Source organism: Podarcis tiliguerta, assembly GCF_965153285.1.
Source record: "Podarcis tiliguerta genome assembly, chromosome: 8".
Taxonomy (NCBI): domain Eukaryota; kingdom Metazoa; phylum Chordata; class Lepidosauria; order Squamata; family Lacertidae; genus Podarcis; species Podarcis tiliguerta.
In genome coordinates, this window is record NC_139541.1 from 48899783 (window position 1) to 48920305 (window position 20523).

General features: G+C 42.6%; 1 protein-coding gene across 1 annotated transcript in view; it reads left to right on the forward strand.

Moving 5' to 3' along the window:
* The window catches only part of NECAB2 (N-terminal EF-hand calcium binding protein 2), a 143974-nt gene that overhangs the window by 43005 nt on the left and 80446 nt on the right, over nt 1–20523 (forward strand). Inside the window, exon 3 of the mRNA XM_083452718.1 lies at nt 5078–5186. Within this exon, the coding sequence (XP_083308844.1) occupies nt 5078–5186 (109 nt within the window). The remainder of the gene's footprint in view (nt 1–5077; nt 5187–20523) is intronic.

Sequence of the window (20523 nt, forward strand, 5' to 3'; positions counted from 1 at the left end):
TTGTTGGCAACCCCTACCTAGAGTTAGACCTATTCAAATTAAGACACCCAAGTTAGGCTTCTGCCTTAATTTCAGTGGCTGTACTCTGAGTAGGACTAACATGAGCTGCAATCCACTGAATTCAGTGCCGCAGCAGTGGCTGTTTTTGAGAAGGAGAAGTGGTTTTGAAAAGCACTAACAAGACCTAAAGATAATTTGCAGATGATGATGTTTCCAATCCAGGGAATTCATGTTATAAGTGTCACAGATAGCACTTTGCAACTACTTCTAATAATTGGGCAAGCGTACATCCAATGACAATTAACATAGCTGACTCCCAACACAGTTTCCCCCCTGTGAATAACTCTGTAAAAGTTTAATTGGACTGCTCACTTCATTCAAGAATTGGGAGTGGGAACACACTCCATGGCAGAGAATTCTAATTTCCTGTTGAAGTGCTTAGTTAAGCTTTGTCGTAAGCAAGATCTTGAAGTCTACTGGAGAGAGATCACGGGGAGCTTTGTGTGTGTTTAGTGTTGAGCAGAGAAAGATAATCACTTTATAGAGATGAACTTGTTCGTGCCTCAAAGTTTCCTGATCTTTTCTCACCCAAGACACAAGAGCACTGGCGGAGGAAGAGAAGTGTAGGGCAAGAGCACCACCCCCGACAGCGCGATCCTGGTGGGGAGCCATCGCGGCTGCCCCCCCCACTGGGTGCCATGCCCCCACAGGCAGCACACCATGCCCCCAGGACGCACACCAGCCCCCCCCCCGCCTGCTCTCCGCCCCCCCCCCCCCCGGTGCCAGAGCATGAAGCTCTGCCACTGCACAAGAGGCACTTTAGTGGCTGAGTGCAAGGGCCAAATGAATCACCCTCTGTTGCTTGGATTGGGCTCAGCAATCAATGTTGTTTTCCAAAATATCAGGAAATCGCTTGGTGTGTCTCCCCCACCACCACCCAAGTTCAGCTGTGAAATTTCAGCTTCTTTTAGGGAGATGACACTCACTTCATCATGCAGCAGAACACTGCAATATGGATGTTTGTACCAGGTATATAATGAACCAGGTAGTTGCAAACTTCTCAGTGAGCATCACTCTCAATGAGGGCTGCGGACAGCCTCCCCCCCCCCCCACCCTAATCCAGACTTGCCTGTGGACCACCCACTCTGAATTTGGCCCTAAATCAATTTTTGAGGAAGCCTAATGCTTAGGCTTAGTCATGCTGGCCACATGACCCGGAAGCTGTCTGTGGACAAACGCCGGCTCCCTTGAACTATAGAGCGAGATGAGCGCCGCAACCCCAGAGTCGTCCATGACTAGACCTAATGGTCAGGGGTACCTTTACCTTTACCTTTAATGCTTCATTGGGGTTTTATAAGATTCTGATTAAACACGTGGTTGGGAGGGGGAAGGAGACATTGCATATCAGTATCCCCCTCCTGACTGAGAGAAGAGAGAAGTCAATCAAGGGGGGGGGGTGTTTCTAGTTCTACCTCAGTCCTAGTTAGGCTAGCCTATGTTCAGGGACGATGAGAGTGAGAGTCCGGCAACATCCAGAGGGCACCTTGTTGGCTACCCCTGCTACACACCATCCAAGCAGGTTGACACTTCTCATTTTAAAGTGCATTTTGATCCTTAAATCAGTGTATGACTAATAGGATTCAGCCATCAGGTCTTAGCACATCTGAGCACCCTTGGACATCAAATTATATCTTGAGCAGAATTACCTGCCTTATCCTACCCATAGCCCAGCCATGTGACTCTACTTCCAGCGTACATTTCTGTGCCCTTCCTGATAAGGCTGCTAGCATACAAAGACTTCCATATTCAGCATCACTTATCTTAACTTGTACTGGCTGGGTAAGCAGGGTATTACATCTGTTCAGCCAGTTGTTTGGGGAGGGGAAAGGATTTTTTTTAAGTCTCTTAATCGCAGTTTCCAAGTCTCTATGATATTGGCTGGTCTTATCTTCCCAAACTGCACGGGTCTTAGTCCTGGTTCTCTATTGTGTCAATACCTGGCTTAATGCTGTGATGTGTGCACGTTTTTAAAAATCTATTATAGATATATAGCTTGAACGAACAGGTTTTAAATGAGCTTTATGCAATGTCAGTCTTAGCATGCAGTACAAACTTCGTTGTCAGCTGTGAAGGATGCTTTGTGGTAAGATTTAACCTTCTGGGTAAAACTTTTAAGGACTTGAGATCAGCTTAGGTAGTTATTGTTGTTAGTTAATATTGGGCTGGTCTTAGTTTGGAGACAATGTTCTCAGTGATGGTTGGTTTTTTTCTTGTAGGGGAGGCTAGCCTCACTTTTCTTATTTGGTGCCTTAGAGACAGGTTCACACTTGCCCAAAAGTCCAGGGACTTCATAGCTACAATGGAAGTTCAAAAAGAGAGAGAGAAGAATGTGGTCATCTCACATTCTCGCACACACAGCCTCAAATGCACCCACATTCCGGGAACACACACACGGTGATTTATGAAGATTAGTTGAGGAGAGGACATTATCACCCTCTGTCTGCTCATCAAATGATCAGTCTGAGGAGACACCCTGCAATCCTATCAAGTCATTTTGGCTGACTGTTAAAGGCAGCATTCAGGTGGAACATGGAAACTTGGTTAGGTGGCTGGGCAGGGAAAACCCGGCTCAGGAACAAACCGGCTGAGCCTCAGGCGCTGGCTGCTTAAATGGGTGAGGGGTGGATCCAAGGGAAGCCCACCGTCGGCTCCATTGGCCCCACCCCCCAGCACAGCCCAAGCCCCAGCCTGCATCCCTATTTGCCAAAGCAGGGTGCAGGCCAGGATCCGGTTCCTGATAGGCGGAAGGGGCTTATGCCCCCTCCGCCAATCAGGAAGGGCACATCCAGTTTGAATTCCCTCATTGGGGTCCCAGTGAAGCCTCCTCCATCCGTCAATGCCGCCACACGAAAGAAAGGATGAGCGGACTTAGGTCTCTGAAGGAACTGTTTATATGTTTATTAAATGTTTTTCTGCAAAGTCAGTAACATGCATGAAACAAGGTAACATTTTCTGAGTGAAAAACATGCCTTTGATCTGATTAAATAAATGATGTTTCTCATACACTGACATGAATAAATATTTTTAGGCAATCTATGAATCTTTGGTGATCACTCGTAGTTGAGTAAGATGGTCTTCCATAAACAGTTTTAACAATGAGTCCGTAATTCAGGGGGTCCCCAAACTTTTTTCAAAGAGGGCCGGATTTGATGAAGCAAACATGCGTGAGGGCCGACCAAAGTTGAGCTTTTTTTAGGATTTTACCCCAGGACATATACTGCCATGGGGGGCAGATTAAATCGACTGGCGGGCCGGATTAGGCCCCCAAAACAGACTTTGGACATGCCTGCTGTAAGTGACTGCAGAGGCAATTCTGGATCCACACGTCCTTCCACAGTGAGGACATTGGATTCCGGGCGGGAGTTGATCACGGTCTGGATTTGCCAAGCGTGCCTTCCTCCTAGCACGTTTCTCCCTTTCGTCCTGAGTTCGAGTGTCTTCAAAGCCCATGACACCTTTGGTAAAGGCTGCTCTCCAATTGGAGTGCTCACAGGCAAGTGTTTCCCAATTGTTGGTGTTTATACTACATTTTTTAAAAATTTGCCTTAAGACAGTCTTTAAATCTCTTTTGCTGACCACCAGCATTACACTTTCCATTTTTAAGTTCAGAATAGAGTAGTTGCTTTGGAAGACGATCATCAGGCACCTGCACAACATGACCAGTCCAACGAAGTTGATGTTGAAGAATCATTGCTTCAACACTAGAACAGACACACGCATGCACACACACACTCACATGCCTGCCTTCGCAATGCACTTTTAAAAACACAGGCATTGGTTGGATCAGTTCTATTTCTTTCAAATTATCTTGAACTGATGCAGACGGGAAACGGCTTTTAGGGTTTTCTCCATCCATTTCCTAACTTGCTTTTAAATGATCAGTGTTAAGTGTTGGTGATATTTCTGTACTGATGTTTTTAGAATAGCTATTGATGATGTTTTCTTTAAAAACTAAAGGACCCATTACTTGCATGGGAGGGAGGGAGGGAATCTTTAATGCATTGATAAAGAAATGCATGTTGAATGGATTGGGACTGTGGTGAGGTAGAAGAGAGTTTAATGCTTTGTTTTTATGCTGATTTCTCAATGAAAATCCAATCTTACCTGCACAAAACTACCATTTCCCTGTGTCATATATGTAGCAGCAGCCATTGTTTGCTTCTGACATCTTCTAATGACTGTCCCTGTTTTCCATAAGGTAAAAAGGGTAAAGGTAAAGGATCTTTTATTGATTTGTTATTTTAGGTTGTATTTTTGCTTTAATGGATGACATTTTTTATAGTGTACACTGCTTAGAGATTTTTTAAAAATATTAAGCAGTTTAGAAATACTTTTAAATTAAATCAAATTGCATGTGATGTCCAGTTACCTGTCCAGTTATCTGCTCATTGCTCAGCATCTTGTCTTTTGATGACTCACAGCTGAATGTGTGAATTATTGCAATTGGCAAGCATTTCATTTTGCTTTAGAAGATGTTGAGTGGACTGTTGAGTGTCCTAGACATGCATTATCCATGCTGAGTTTTACAGTGGCCCACAAATTAGGAAAATCACACCCTTAATTTAGTGTTTCATCCAGATGGGATTCAGGAGTGGTCTGGAGGGTGGAGGAGATGATGATCACTCAGTTGTCATGGATAGATCATTAGATCAGGAGGCAGTGATGGCTACCAGCTTGAATGACTTTAAAAGGCAATGAGATAACTTAATGTCAATGGCTAGCAGCAATGGAGACTATGCTCCATGGACTGTGGAGGCAATGCTCTGCCTCCATGGTCAAAGGCAGCATCCTTCTGAATACCAGTTGCTGGAAACCACAGGAAGGGAGAGAGCTATTGTGCTTGGGTCCTACTTGCAGGTTAGCACCTGGGTTGCCACTCTTGGAACAGGATACTTTACCGGTTAGGTCATTGGCCTGATCCAGTAGGCTCCTTCTTATGGTCTTATTGGATGTGTTTCCCTCCTTAGGATGTGTGTGTGTGTTTAACTTGCTTGTGATACCTTCTGTTTGCTTGCAGATGATGGGAAATTGTCCTTGGAGGAATTCCAGGCCTTCTTCTCCGATGGAACTCTTAATGAGGAAGAACTTGAAAAGCTTTTCCATACCATTGATTCAGACAACACCAAGTAAGTCTTTCTTTCTTTCTTTCACACACACACACACACACACACACACACAATTCTTCAAGCCCTCTTAAGGATTCCTCTTGTTCACGTTGGTTTTCTTCATGGGCTAATTGGCCATGTGAACGATAGGAGAACAACTACCTGAAATTCTGTGTGCAAAGTTACTGAATTTAGAAATCACTATTCTTATTCTTCCTCTTTGGCGGTCACTGGTAGCCAAGTAAGATTGTCTTTCATGAACATGGTCTTAACAGTGAGTCCGTAAGTGACTGTGGAGGCCAATTCACCAACCACTGGGCTGAAGGGAGCTATAATCCAAACATCTGGAGGCACCCGGTTGGCAGAGGCACACAATGGCAAGAACATCTTGCTGGACTCCCAATGTGTATTATGGTATGTAGCATCCAACGTTAATATATATATATACACATTTCATGGAAACTCCAGATCAAAGGAAGTTGGCAGTTGTTAGAAGATTGTATTGTTTCCTGAGCCCCTGTTTCCAAAGCAGTAGGAGAAGGGGACGACAGAGGACGAGATGGTTGGACAGTGTTCTCAAAGCTACCAAAATGAGTCTGACCAAACTGTGGGAGGCAGTGGAAGACAGGAGTGCCTGGCGTGCTTTGGTCCATGGGGTCACGAAGAGTCGGACACGACTAAATGACTAAACAACAACAACACTGGATGTCATAGGCTCAGGCGCCTCGTGATGAGACAGTACTGAAGACTTTTAGTGTAGTGTCCTGGAAATGGATGCTTTTGCAATAGCTTTCTTTTACAATTTTACTGGTAGAGCAGATGGAAAGTATGCAGACGTATGGATGGGCAGTGATAATTTTACAGCTGCACCAGGTTCCCCCCCCCCCCAGCAATAAATATTTGTTGCTGCTTCCTGATTGTGCTGTAATAGTAACTTTTTGATGTGTACACCAAATAAGAAGCTGAAGGAGTCCTGACATCTCTTTAGCATGCAGTTCTCCCACACATTTGCCTTTTCTTTTATAAAAGCTTTGTCAGAAGCAAGAGAGATTTCTGTTGTTCTGATCAGTAATGTCAGCTGCAGGAATACTTGCTGAAGTTCTGTTTTATTGGGAAAGCCAATTATTCCTGCCAGGGTACGGAGCTGCTGTGTCGGCGTTCAAAGCACCCCTCCATTTTTGCAATGTGGGAGTTTGCGCTGGGTACATATTGTTTTGTGAAAGTAATATGGTGTTACGGTAGATTCTCTTGTGTTGTTAACAAAAACGGCTTTCATGGCTGAGTTGTTGTTGTTTTTAACTGCTTTAAAAATGAAAATTCTGCATCTTCCCTACAAGCACACACACACCTTTACTTGCTACAAGTAAATGTCATGGTGGTATGCGTGATTCTGCCCTAGATAAACAAAACCTTCTATTCTGCCTTGAATATCAATAAAGGCTGCTGGATTTTACATCCCTCTGGAGTTCAACTGCTTGAAGGGGGATGTGAAAAAGAGCCAAACCGAAGCTTATGCTAGTGGAGTGCCTGAATTTTAAGAACTGGGTTGAATCTAGTGAAAGAAGAACAGGCGAAGGGGTAATGCCAAGAGACATGGCACAAGAACCAGAGGATAACTAGGGGGCATTTGTTTTTGTTATTTCGACTCTATTTCTATATGAGTGCTGAGCTGAAGAACCTTGTCTATATTTGATTTCATTTTTTGCATTTACATCCCACCCTGTTCTTCAAGGAGCTGAAGGTGGCATACATGCTTCTCCACCCCCACCCCCTGATTGGTCACCCAGTCAAAATTTGTGAGTGGGGATTTGAATCATGGTGCCCCCAGGTCCTAGTCTCATGCTCTAACCACTACATATATGAAGCTTTCAGATACATGTCATTGTTGTTATTGGTATCTTACTAAGTTCCTTCTGTCAAAAGCAAAGAGGCATTGAATCACCTTGCAAACCAGGGTGCATAACTTTCCCCAAACAAAATAGTGCATTTGGCCAGACCCACTGAGACCTGAAGAGAAATCCCATACCGTTTGGGGTAAACAAAGCTGCTAGTCCTTGGGAATTTGCTCACTGGAGCAAATCTTTGGAGATGGGACAGGCAAGTTCAATAAAACAAAGACAGGAAGAACAATGGCATTAGAGAATCCTAAAAAGAGAAATGTGTGTTTGTTTGTGTGTGTGTGTGTGTGTGTGTGTGTGTGTGTATGAAGATAGATGATAGATGATGATAGATAGATATAGATAGATGATGGATAGATAGATAGATGATAGATGATAGATAGATAGATAGATAGATGATAGATATAGATGATAGATTGATATATATAGTACATCACCCCAAGTAAATAACTATGTCATGTGTTCTTAAGGAATGCCTAAAATTTCAATAATATGTGAGAAGGTTGTGATGAATAGATAGCTGTCTGAATTCTCTGAACTAGCAGCCTCATAGGATTTAACAGTTTCAAGTGCTGCCATGCATGCAGGCTACAATCTGTCTTTTGAACTTGCAGTTCTATCATTGGGACTCCTTAAAAAAAAAATAATGGTGAACCCTCAGTTCAAAGCATAATTGGTGCCTTATACCTCAAAGTTAGTGCTCAGTTAGGGAAACTAGAAAAATGGTACAATGGTGATTGCATTTTGATATTTCACCTTTACCAAAGTAGCCCAGCAAAGCTTCAGAATCTTCTCCTTTTCCAGTTGTCAGCCTTTCCAGATTTGATGGTGAAGACAACTCCTTGTCCACACAGTTCAGTATAAAGTGTTTTATTGCCTCAAGGCACAAGATAATTAAAACACATGATATACATAAAGTTAAGAGATGCTGCTGCATCATAAAGTACACTACAAAATACAGTAACTTGGTCTTAGAGGTTAAACTGAAGAGATCCAAATATACAGAGAGATCCAAGTTTGGAGGGAAAACCACCACCACAATTCACTACAGTTCACCCAAATTGCTGAGTAAGAGCTGGAGGCAACCCTAGGTCACATTACCCACTCTTGGGGAATAAATATGGGAAGCACTATCAAAAGCTGTACGTGACACTTTGAAAGCAACCAGTGGCCCAGACAAAACTGCTCCTTGGCAATCTAACAAGATCAGTCATTAGAAAAAAACATGATATCTCCTCAATGATCAGCTTCATCTATCTGAGGCTGTTTCAAAAATGGCTTTCCTGCCCCACTGAGGCTTGCAAAATTAGCATCTTTCTACTTTGTTGCTCTTAGGAATTGCTTTTCTCTCTCTCTTTTTTAAACACACGCACACACCACCCTGGGTGTAACACAAAAGTATGTTGAAAGGGCATTTTTCTCATCAGATCTGCTTCGAGCATAGCCTTGCTTTGTTAGACTTCACTCGCCAGTGCCCAGGAGACAGTGCCCTTTAAACACATCAGGTAACAGTTGGAATTCCCAGCTAGCAAATCCAAGACTATATTGTGTTAGGGTTCCCCAAACCACCTAGCACAGAAGTGGGGGAAATGGTAACCTACCAAGCTCATGAAGACAGTCCGCCTGTCATATGTATAAGCACCCTCACTGGCTGAGGTGCGGCTGCAATGCTAGGTTCCCAGCAGGTGGCTCACTGTTTCTTACTGGGAGAGAGTGGGAGGCGGCGGGGAAGGGTGCGTGGTGCAAATGCAGCAGTGGAGCAAACCTGGTGCTAGTGTGTTTGCACCGTTCTGTACTCCCCACCACCCTGCCTCTCCCCTTCTCTCATACTTGATGCATCCTGAAAAAATACATGAACTGAAACACAGCTAGCCGTTTTTATAACCCATAAAAATACATTTATTTTCAAAATATGAGGGAGGGGAGTATCAAGGGTAGAGATCCCTTTTCCCTTATTTATTTCTTCACTTTGTTCTACATTTCCCCACATTGTTGCCTGTAGCAACATCCTCCGGCGTATCATCATCCGGTATATTTATCATTCTGATATCTCTGCCGCCTTGATTCATCCATAGCTATCGTCAACCTAAAAATAAAGCTGTTCAAGGAACACTTTCAGCCTCTCAGGTTCTGTGGAACATGCTCCCCCCTGCAGAAAAACGGAGAGGAAAGAAATTGCTACTCAGCATCCTAAATGAAACCTGCTGATGTACACTAGTCAGGTACACATTCCCTGGACAAATGAAGCTCCAAGCTATTAAGCGATCTAATTTGTAGGAAGCCATCTGAGATGTTTCAGAATCGCATGTTAGCCAGAGGTGAACCCAGATAATATTGACAATCCCCCCTTTTTTCCAAATGCAGAGCGGGCGAAAGAAAATTGGAAGCGACTTGAAATAGAGACATCACTTTAAAGAAAATTGGGGCAGCTGTGTTGCCTGCCTTGCGCTAGCATATTTTTTTTTGGTCTACATAAAAAAATAATGAGAATGTGTGTGCAGCTACAGAAATGAAATATAAATTCTGAATCAGAGAAGCCCTAGTTCTTCTAAGAGGCCAGGTATTAATTTACAAGGCCCTTAACAACTTGAGTCCATGATAGCTTGAGGACTGCATGATATCTTATAACTCTGCCCTATCAATGTGGTCCACAGGAGACTCACTCTTAGTGGTCCTCCATGACTCAGACACATGGCTTGTATCAAACTGCAGCTGTGTGTTCAGTTTTGTAGGTCACACACACACACACACCCTCAGTTGCGCTTCCAGTGCATGGTGAAGACTTTTAAAAAAACAATGTCAACAGGTATTTAAAGAGAGGTGTGCCCCCCGCCCCCCGGGCACAAATTTATGGTTGGTTTTAATTGATTGAATGCTATATCCCTTTTGTGTCCCAACTGTACACTGTTTAGAAACTATTAAGCAGTGTATAAAGCATTTAAAATAAGCACATTAGACTGAGACCTGCAGCTAGGGACCAAGGGCCAAATCCTTTGAGAGCCCCATACTCCTCTGGCCACCAATTAATAGGTGAGGCATGATGGCTGTAACAAAGAGATTTTCTGGCAGACAGCTTGGAGAATGAGCTCAGCAGCCACCATCATATTCATTCAAGCATGGGCGGGGGGTAGCCTAGCCACCAAGTTCCATTAACTGGTAACTTCAAGACTCCATTACTGCAACATGCCGTGGGGCTGCCCAGGGATGGGGAAGAAATCTGATTCCGTTCCTCTTTAAAGCTGAAACTACCTAATTTGCAACTGAAACACAGGCTTTCTTCCACATTCATTCTTCTCAGAAATTTGCAATGCAGTTCTCCAGCCAAGGAAATATATTAGTGAAAATAAAATGCAAAGGTGCATTGTACCACTTGCAAAAATGTGTATATTATGTAAACTTCCATACAGAAATGTGCCTACTAGGAGAAATTCACACTAAAATGCTGATGGATTGCTCAGTAGCTCGTCTTCTGTCCTGTAAATGATGTCTGTGCTGAAGGAGCTGCACTGGCTGCCAATTAGCTACTGAGCCAACTTTTAAGTTGTTAACTTTTGATGTATAAAGTCTTAAATAACTCAGGACCAGGTTGTCTGAGGGACCACTTTCTCCCAGGTCGCAGCAGTCTGCAGGTGGGACCCTCCTGGCTATACCATGACCTATGGAGGTCCATCCTGGGGTGGGGCAGGGAGTGTGTGGGCAGGGCCTTCTTGTTGTGATACCTACCATGCTGAGTGCTCTCCCCATTGAATGAACACCTACTATGGTGGGTCTTCCCTTACCTGCTGAAAATTTACCTTTTTACCTAGGCTTTCTGTGACCCTTAGTATTATGAAGGCAGGTTCCTGATGTCCTTGGTTATTCTGAGGATTTCACTGATTGTATCAAAGCTTATTTTTTTAGTGGGTATTGTTATGTTTTATGGTGTGAACCAGTGTTGCGGGTTTTTTTACGTAACTGAAAAGCAGTATAGAAATATTTTATTAAAATTACTAAAATTAAATTAAATTTATAACACTTTTATATTTTCCATCCACCATTGGTCATGCTGGCTGGGGCTGATGAGAGTTGGAGTCTTGCTACACCTGGAAGGCCCCACATTGATTACCACTGCTTTAATTATTTCAGACATTCATTCTTTATTTGATGCTGCTATGAATAAATTCTCCCCACCCTTATTAAGCAAAGCTTGGGTCAAAGTCAATTTAACAAGTTAACTACAAATCTTTCTGATCCTCAATCCTTTAATAATCAATTTGCTTAGCTAATTATCACTTCCTGCATCTTATGCTATACTTGGGGGGGAAATCGTTGGGCTAACTGTTTTTCATCAGCTAAACCAATTACTCTCATTGGGCATCAAATTAACTCGTTTCAAACTTCTGTATATCAAACAGTTATTCTCATAGAAAAGGGTAATTTATTCTTGAATGATTAGTATGAAAATTACATCAGAAGTATCTACTGTAACTTGGTCTATAAGACTACAATCCTCACTTACAAGGGAGTAAGCCCCGTTGAAGATGGTGGCGCTTACTTCTGAATAAACATGTATATGATTGCACTGTTCATTGCACCATTAGTTTAAAGCAGTCTGCCTTCCAACTTGGTGCCCTCCAGTTGTTTTAGACAACAGTTCGTATCAGCCCCAACCAGCATTGCCCATTGGCAAGCCTGCACCTGGTGTCAGTCAATGTATGCTCTCCAAGGTGCTGAAAAGCTGCCTCTCTGTCCTGCCACCCTGGCTGGGAGCTGACAGTGTCTACTGGATTTGGCTGGTCTTGGCTTGCTCTGCCCCTGCTCTCCAGCATTTCACTGCTGTCCTATTATTGAGTGCCCCACCATCAATCTGCCCTCTCCTGGGAACCTAAGCTGGAAGAACATAAGGAGTCGGATCATTGATTGGTCCATCTAGCTCAGTAATGTCTACACTGACTGGCAGCAGCTCTCCTGGCTTTCAGGCAGGGGTCTCTCCTATTCCTATCTAGAAATGATAACGATTGAACCTGGGACTTCCTGCATGATGCTCTACTACTGAACTACGACATATTTAGGGAAGTTTTTAATGTTTGATCTTTTATCGCGTTTTTAATATTCTGTTGGGAGCCTCCCAGTATGGCTAGGGAGGCCTGGCCAGATGGAATAATAATAATAATAATAATAATAATAATAATAATAATAATAATTTTCCCCTAAAACAGGACACTGGTTGCTTTAAGATTGCCTAGCCAACCTGACAATTAAATGGGGACTTTAGCACAATACTTTATTCCATGACTCTACAGTAGCTGTCAAAGGAATCTTCCCATCATTATCTGTAAAATACCATCTGAAATTCTTGAAGGCCACAATGAGTTAATCCCAAGTTCTGCACTGTTTGGGTCCATTTTCTCATTTCAGAACCCTCCAAAGGCACAGTGTAGTTTGACCTTCAGCTTGATCGTAAGTGGAATTGATCTCCTGGGGAAAATATATCCTGCAAGGAGCGAAAAGCTGGCATACAAGCTGAATGCAGTTAAATATTTTTTATTGGCTTGCAAAGGAATGAACTCCTGATGCACCAAAAGGAAAAATCTATACTTCCAACCTAAGCTGAGAGATGCCATTTGCCTTCATTACACTCTGGTAGATCTAAACCAGGCTGAAATTCTTCACACAGAGAATGCTATGAAGGTCATCTAGCCTCTAATACTTGTCAGTGCTGTTCCTACACAAACTATCTGGATGAGAAGCTTAATAAACAGTATGACTTCGAGGAATCTTGTGGCTGAGTGGCTTCTATTTCTGAGAAGCTGGCCAATTGCTTGCCCCAAATGAGGTTGTACTATCCCTGAAGGAGCTGGTTCATTACCTGAGCTGCTTCTGGATCCAGCTTGGTCACTGGAGACCCAAGTGGCCTTGGTGGCCAGGAGCACCTTTTATCAGCGGTAGCCGTTCATTAATTGGGGTGGGTTGACAGCAATAGACCAGACATTGGTAACTTCAAGAATGAATTACTGCAGTGCATACTATGTGAGACTTTTCCTGCATTTGATCCAGAAACTGCAGTTAGTGCAGAATGCTGACAGGAGTGAGATCTTGTCAGCATATTGCACCCCTGCTCAGAGATCTGTCCTGGCTGCCAATTTGTTATTGGGCCAGATTCAAGGTGGTACTACTACAGTGGTACCTTGGTTCTCAAACTTAATCTGTTCCAGGAGTCTGTTCGACTCCCAAAACGGTTCGAAAACCAAGACACGGCTTCCGATTGGCTGCTGGAGCTTCCTGAACTCAAGCGGAAGCCGCGTCGGATGTTCGGCTTCTGAAAAACATACGCAAACCAGAACACTTACTTCCGGGTTTGCAGTATTCAGGAGCCAATTTGTTCAGGAACCAAGCCGTTCAAGAACCAAGGTACCACTGTACTATAGAAAGCCTTCAGCAGCTTGGGACAACTTTACTAGTCCATACGTGCCCATTCAACTGCTTCAACTGAAGTGGCAACTGAAGTGGTACTTTACAACTGCCACCTAATAATAACGCTTCTGTACCTGCACAGAATTGATCGCTCATTGTGGTGGAGGTACCAACTCTTGGGAACGTTCTGTGTATTGATATTAGGCAGGTACCTCCACTGCATTATTTTCCACACCTGCTAAAAGCTATTTTTTGTCTCAGCAAGCCTACTCAGGACTGCTATTTAGGCATGTCATTTTGTAAGGTATAATTGTTTTTAAGCTGCTTATTTTATTGGCAGTTAAACTTTATGCTCATTTGTTTTTGGTGTTTGTTTTTACTGGTATTTTTAATGAATCATTTAGTTTGCCTTTGTAGACTGCTTAGAAGGCTTTCAGTCGAGGAAGGAGGATATAAATTTTGTTTTACAATATTTTGTGTCCTCAGATATGCCTTGGCCAGGTGTGTGGCACCTTCTATAGACCCTTCCAGTGCTCGGTTTGGCCAGGAGGTGGCGCAACAAATGTAAATGTTACCTTTGTGTGGTAGACTAGCTTCTACACATGCTAGCATGCATCCTTCATCCAGCAAGCATTATTAGGGCACATCCCAGCCGGGCAAAAACATTCAAGGGTGTGTGTGCAAAAGGGAAACTAGTGAGGGGTGAGGCCAGGCTAAGGAGCAGCTTGGTGGGAGTCCTGAGACGCAGAAAAAGAAAGGTCTGGAGATCCATGTTTGGCCCTGGGATCTGAGGTTTGCTACTCCCCACCCACCCCAGGTCAACGCTTCTCTCCCTCCCACCAGTCGTGTATATTTAATAATGTGAAACGTTTTGTGCATTTCAAATGAAGAAAATGCAATTACTCTTGGTTTTGAATGATAGGGTTTGGGCTTTGAGATGGCCCTGAGGGCACAGAAACTATTTAAGGAAACCCTCGAGCAACTATTAACTGAGATTATAAAACTTCAATTTGCATTACACTTAGGAGAAGGAAAGGAGCAGATATAATGCTGTGCTGTGTGCCACAGACAGCCTGAGCAAACGAAAGTTGATGCAAGAGTAGATAACAGAGCGAACCTAAGGCTGTGGTGTATGATAACAGAACTGCCACTTCATAAATCCAGCAGGTGGGCTATAGGAGAGAGGCTTGGCCCTCTCCCCACCCCCGCCACCCCCATCATGAATGGGAAGAAAAATCACCCTAGTGGAGGAACAAATTGGCTTTGGGTTCTTTGCCAGAGCTCCTTTGTTAGATCAAACCAGAATGACTTCTTAGACCTAAGCTCCTCTGCTAGGCTGCTTAACAGCTGTGGCTCTGTTGCTGAAAGAGCTTTCTTACAAAAAGGTAAATGATAAACTACAAACAGAGCAGACAGCAAACACACACCTGACACAGTTCTTTCATGTGACATGGTAATAGGTTACATTCCCCCCCAAAGCCAAAGAGAGGAGTAGGTCCCCCAAATAAGGAAGAGGAACAGACAAAAATCACAGGGGTCCCCAAAAGGGCGAAAACCATGCCTAAAAATGATGTATGAATATCAAAGAAAAAATTACCTATATGTAGACAATAGCTGTGGCTAAAGTTGTGTAAAAAAATGTTGCTACAGCTGTAACATGCAGTCACCACCTTTTATCTTTTGGAACTATCACTTTATATTTGCCTTTTTATATTTTGAAACAACAAAATATAAGCAACAAAAACCTTTGTGGCAGAGCACCATTGATTACGTTCTTGTAGAAGAACTATACCAGATGAACAATATTAGCATAGTTTTGAAAAATCAACCAAGAGCCTATAAGCTGCCATCTGTGAGAAATTCTCCATTTGTGTTCTCAGGAAGTACAAAACTGGATGCAATCCAGGACAATTTAAGGTGTCTAGCACAAATGTTGCAACTGTTTCACAATATTGGCTACCACTTTTGCCTACAGATACATTTATTTTACATATAGCTTTCTCTTGCTACTCATAAACTATTCTATACACAATTTTCATTGTTTCAGAGGTTGAAACATTATTTTTTAACATACATTTCTGACTGCGATCAAATGGTGCACACAAAAATCACAGGTAGCTGGGTTTGCCCATAAGGGGAATCCAAACATTCTCAGCCAGGCAATACTTTATTAAGGCCAACCAAAATAGTGTACTGGCTTTCAAATTCTCCAATCAACTTCTGATGGAAAGATTGGAGCAACTCAAAAGCTTGCTCACTTGTCTGTTACTATTTGATTGGTCCTAATAAAGATAATGCCTTGCTGGGGAATTTGGAATACAGTAGTACCTTGGGTTACATACACTTCAGGTTACAGACTCCACTAACCCAGAAATAGGACCTCAGCCCCATTAGCTAAAGCGGTGCTTCAGGTTAAGAACAGTTTCAAGTTAAGAACGGACCTCCAGAACGAATTAAGTTCTTAACCCAAGGTACCACTGTACTTTATTTAGTGAGCTTAAGCAATGTGTATCAAGGCATAATGGGGGACATAGTTTTATTTTTCACATTTTAGTCTGCCATCTTTAATAAAAATGGCATGTGTTATCCAAACATTGATGAAGACCACCACTCCCTCCTTGTGAACCCTCATGCCAAGTTTGGGGACAACATCTCAAGAGGAGGCCAAACCTATGTCAGAAAATATCCAAAGTCACAGCAAAATGGCATTTCAGTCTGCCATCTTGATTCAAAATGGTGCCTGGTAACATCTTCTTTTGCCTAACCTCAGGAACCCTTGTACCAAGTTTGGTGACAGTATCTCAAGAGACAAGCAAAGTCAAACACAGGGTGAAGTCACACCAAAAGAATGTGTCAGTTCTCCATCTTAAATCAAAATGGTGGACAGTGCCCACCACCTTCCTCTCAGGAATGACAATTTCTCAAGAGGTGGCTGAACTCATAGATAACAAATCGACAGGCAGGCAAGCAAAGCAATTTCCAAAATACTGTATATAGTAGATTGTTAACAATAAGGGTGTGTGTGTGTGGCAAGCCTTGTCTTTTGCTCAGTTATTCATCTCGCTGTGCACTGTGGTGAAATTACATAACTTATGCGTTTAATTATGCAAATCAAATAAGTTATGTACTCAAATTGTCATTAAGTTATTGAACCCCATTCATTTCAATACAAAAGAAAAACAATACAAATGGGGGGGTTGGGGGGGTATAATCCATTACACATCATTTGCAGACTGTAAGCAACAATAACAATATCAATCATATTCATGAGATTAATTTCCATCCCGTTTCTGTTTTTGCTGGAATTTTCTGACATCCCTTACGGAAAGCAACAGTGATGGAGGGGCTCTTTTGCATAGTGCAACCAGCCTCCTGCCTCCTGCAACAGCAGCGGCTGCTGTAGTGAAGTTGTTGGTTTTTGGGGGGGCGGCATTGCAGTGAAAGCTTATTAGTTTCAGCTGATGCTGATCTGGTGATGATTGGCATCTTGAACAGCCCTGTGGGAACATAATCCATGTGAGATTCACACACATTAAAGAAGAGCCTTTGATGTGCTTTCCTCTTGTAAAATCTTTGTAGTTTTTTTGTTTTGTTTTTAATTGTCATTCTGTTCCCTTGGCTGCTTCTATCTATCTATCTATCTATCTATCTATATCTATCATCTATCTATCTATCATCTATCTATCTATCTATCTATCTATCTATCTATCATCTCTTTGCTTGCTTGTTTATTTATTTGCTTATTTGCTTCTTCTTTTGTTACCCATCAGTGTTAGAAGTTTTCAAATATTAATACAAAATGCTATTGAAGGGGGGGGTGTAAATCAAAACAGTATAAAACAATAGCATAAAACAAGAGTCAAATACTCAAACTACTTTAAAACCAGCAAAACAAAAATCCAGCACAGCTCAATTTTATGAATGAAAAGTTCTAGGAAAATATATTTATGGAGAACTTAAGTCTTGAAATGCTGGGGAACTTTTGGGCCTACTGCTGTTGCTGAATATGACTCCTGTCTTATGACTTCTTGACCATTGGCCATGCTAGGTGGAACTGGTGGTATTTAGAATCTCAGCACTCTTAACACACTACAGTTCCCATGATTCTTTGGGGGGGGGAATATTGTGACTGTTTAAAGTGGCATCATAGTGCTTTAAATGTATGGTGTGAATGTGGCCATAGACACCAAATTTTTTGAACTTTGACAGTACAATGTGTTGGGCAGGGGAGGACATTTAAACCCTATATGGCCTAGGACCCTCATACCTACGGGACCACCTCTCCTGGTATGTCACATGGAGGACCTTATGGTATTCAAATAAAAACATCTTGGAGATCCTGGGCCACAGGGAGGTTAGGCTGGACTCAACCAGAGCCAGGGCCCCCATCTGGTGGAATGCTCTGTCACAAGAGACTAGCACCCTGCGGGACTTGACATCTTTCCACAGGGCCTGCAAGACAGAGCTATCCCACCAGGCTTTTGGCCAAGGCACAGTCTGACCCCCTCCTTCTGCAATCCTCATAGAACTCTAGCCCAATGGTTGCCATTAATTTGACTCTGAATTGATTTTAGAATGAATTGATTTTAGAATGTATTTCAATTAATTGATTGTGATTTTATGTAAACTGTGTTACTTTTACTGTTGTTAGCTGCTCTGAGCCCAGCTTTGACTGGGGAGGGCAGGATTGTTATTATTATATCTTTGAGAAACAGGAACTTTAATTTCACAATTTAATTGATGAAGTGTGGTCCTGACAGTATGTATCCTCAGAAGAAACATCAAGGTTCAGTCAGTGACCTTGGGGGGATATATTTTTCCTTGCTGAGAAGCTACAGAACTCCAGAATTATGTAACAGTTGTTTTTAACAATGTGTTTTTCTAAAGGTCTTTATAATTCTCTCCATTAAATCACGGTTATGATTTCAGTAAATGCTTTAATTAGGTATGCTAAGAGGAATGCTGATTAAACTGAAAGTGAATTTGTAGTCATGCTGAGTGCTAGCCTAATATGCACTTAATACACCTAATATACATTTATATATTAAACTTTAATGTTTAATGTTCCTTTTTTAAGGGTGCAGACCTATCTCTGAACCAAGAAGCTTTTTTCGATCGGGGTGCTTCATTCTGGAGTTTTTGCTCCTGTGTGGTTTTAAAGTCCCTGTTCATATGAGGTTCCTCAGTTTTTCTGGATGGGATCTCTTGTTTGGTCAGGAGAGCTCACAGCCCAAGTCTATAAACACTGGTTCAAATGGAACCTAGCATTCCTTGGATGATGGCTGCTAGTTTGCCCCAAATATCTGAAAGATTTCCTCCTTCCCCACAGACCCTCCTGGGTGATAAGATTAGCAGAGTGAGCGCTCTTGGTTATTCCACCACCCTCAGAAACTCAGGGTGTGGTGGCCCAGAAGGAGACATTCTCTGTGGCAGCCTTTATCATGGAATTCTCTCCCCACAGAGATGTGTAGGGCTTACTATACAGCTTTAGCAAATGCCGAAGGCATTTACCCTGGCCTTTGACACCTGAGCCAGGTGTTTCCAGGGCATTCTTGCACATATGATCAATATACATAAAGAAATTAGTGGTTCCATCCATCATAAAACCAAGTAGAAAAGTCCATTGCTTCATGCAGTTTGGTAATGTACACTAAACTGCAGGTGAAATTCTGTAACCAAAAGTCCAATTAATTAACTTGCATCTACATTCAATTACTCCTGCTCTTCAGAAAGTAGTGTTCTGTTTTCTGCCTACACTGTCTTCCTCATAAATTTGGTTAGGATTCTGATTAAGCAATTACTTGCTCCTGATGTGCTCTGACCTGTTATCAGCTAAAGTAGGCTAGATTTTATTTAGGAAGTTTTGCATGTTTAGCATTTCAGTGACATCAGTTTGAGAGTAACATATGCTCATGGAAATTAACTCTCAGTAGTCCTGCAAAAAAATCCAGGCTTTGGGAAACCAGAACAGGCTCCTCAGAAGAGATTATTAAATATTAGCTAGATCCCAAAGACGTAACTTTCACGCCATGGATGGTTGACCTTTTGGTCTGCCAGGTGTTGCTGGACTGCAACTTCCACTATTCCAGATCATAGTCATGCTGGTTGAGGCTCATGAGAACTAGAGTCCAACTACAACTGAAAGGCTACAGGTTAGCCACCCCTGTTTTAAGCTAAAGTGTGTGGGGGGTGGTGGAATGAGACATATGGCTTGGAATTGATTTAGCAAGAGAGTGCTGTCAGTCACATACTATCCTGGAAGCCTTATCAGGATGAAAACTATATTTTAAAAATGAGAAGAAAATCCAAAGGCGGGTGAGAATAGCCTTGCTGCTCAGCTAGCTGATAAGGAACGTCTGCTAATCCAAAATCCAGTGCCAAGGGAAGCAGTTTGTTGGCCTCATTCTGAGAAAAATATACCTTGAATTCAGTTTGAAACAGGACATGCACAGGCCAGCTAAATATCTAGACTGGGACTGCAATTTCAATGAACCTTCTGTTCTCAGATTCTAATATTTCAGTATGGTCAGAAGATAGACCATCGAAATCAAGGGCAAAGACTCCAGCTCCCATCACCTCTGGCCATTGCACATGCTGGCTGGGGCTGATGGGAGTTGGAGTCTAATAATATCTGGAGGCCACCAGGTTGGACAAATCTACCCGCAGAGTACTTGGGGAAGGCTGGCATGCATTTAAGATGCTTGGTCAATTAAAAAACTTGGATTGTTTTAAACTTTGTAACTTGCATCTTGGAAACCAGGAGTGGTGAACAGGATCTGGCAAGCATGCTGAATCCTGAACTCGCCCACCCCATGTTGGCCACTATGGCAAGTGGGCAGGCTACCCACCTGTCAATCACCTGACATCACCATGATATCAGGTGACATAAACTAATTGGGAGTGCTCTCTATGTACACATTAAATTCTTCCTTTCTTCTTTTACAAATGCAGCTGAATGTTTTTCCTTTGCAGCCCAGCTTGAGTTCCAAGAGAGAGTGGGAGAAAATGTGAAATTTCTCACATCTGACATCATATGTGACCTAGGACTCAGGACCTAGGTTTGAGTA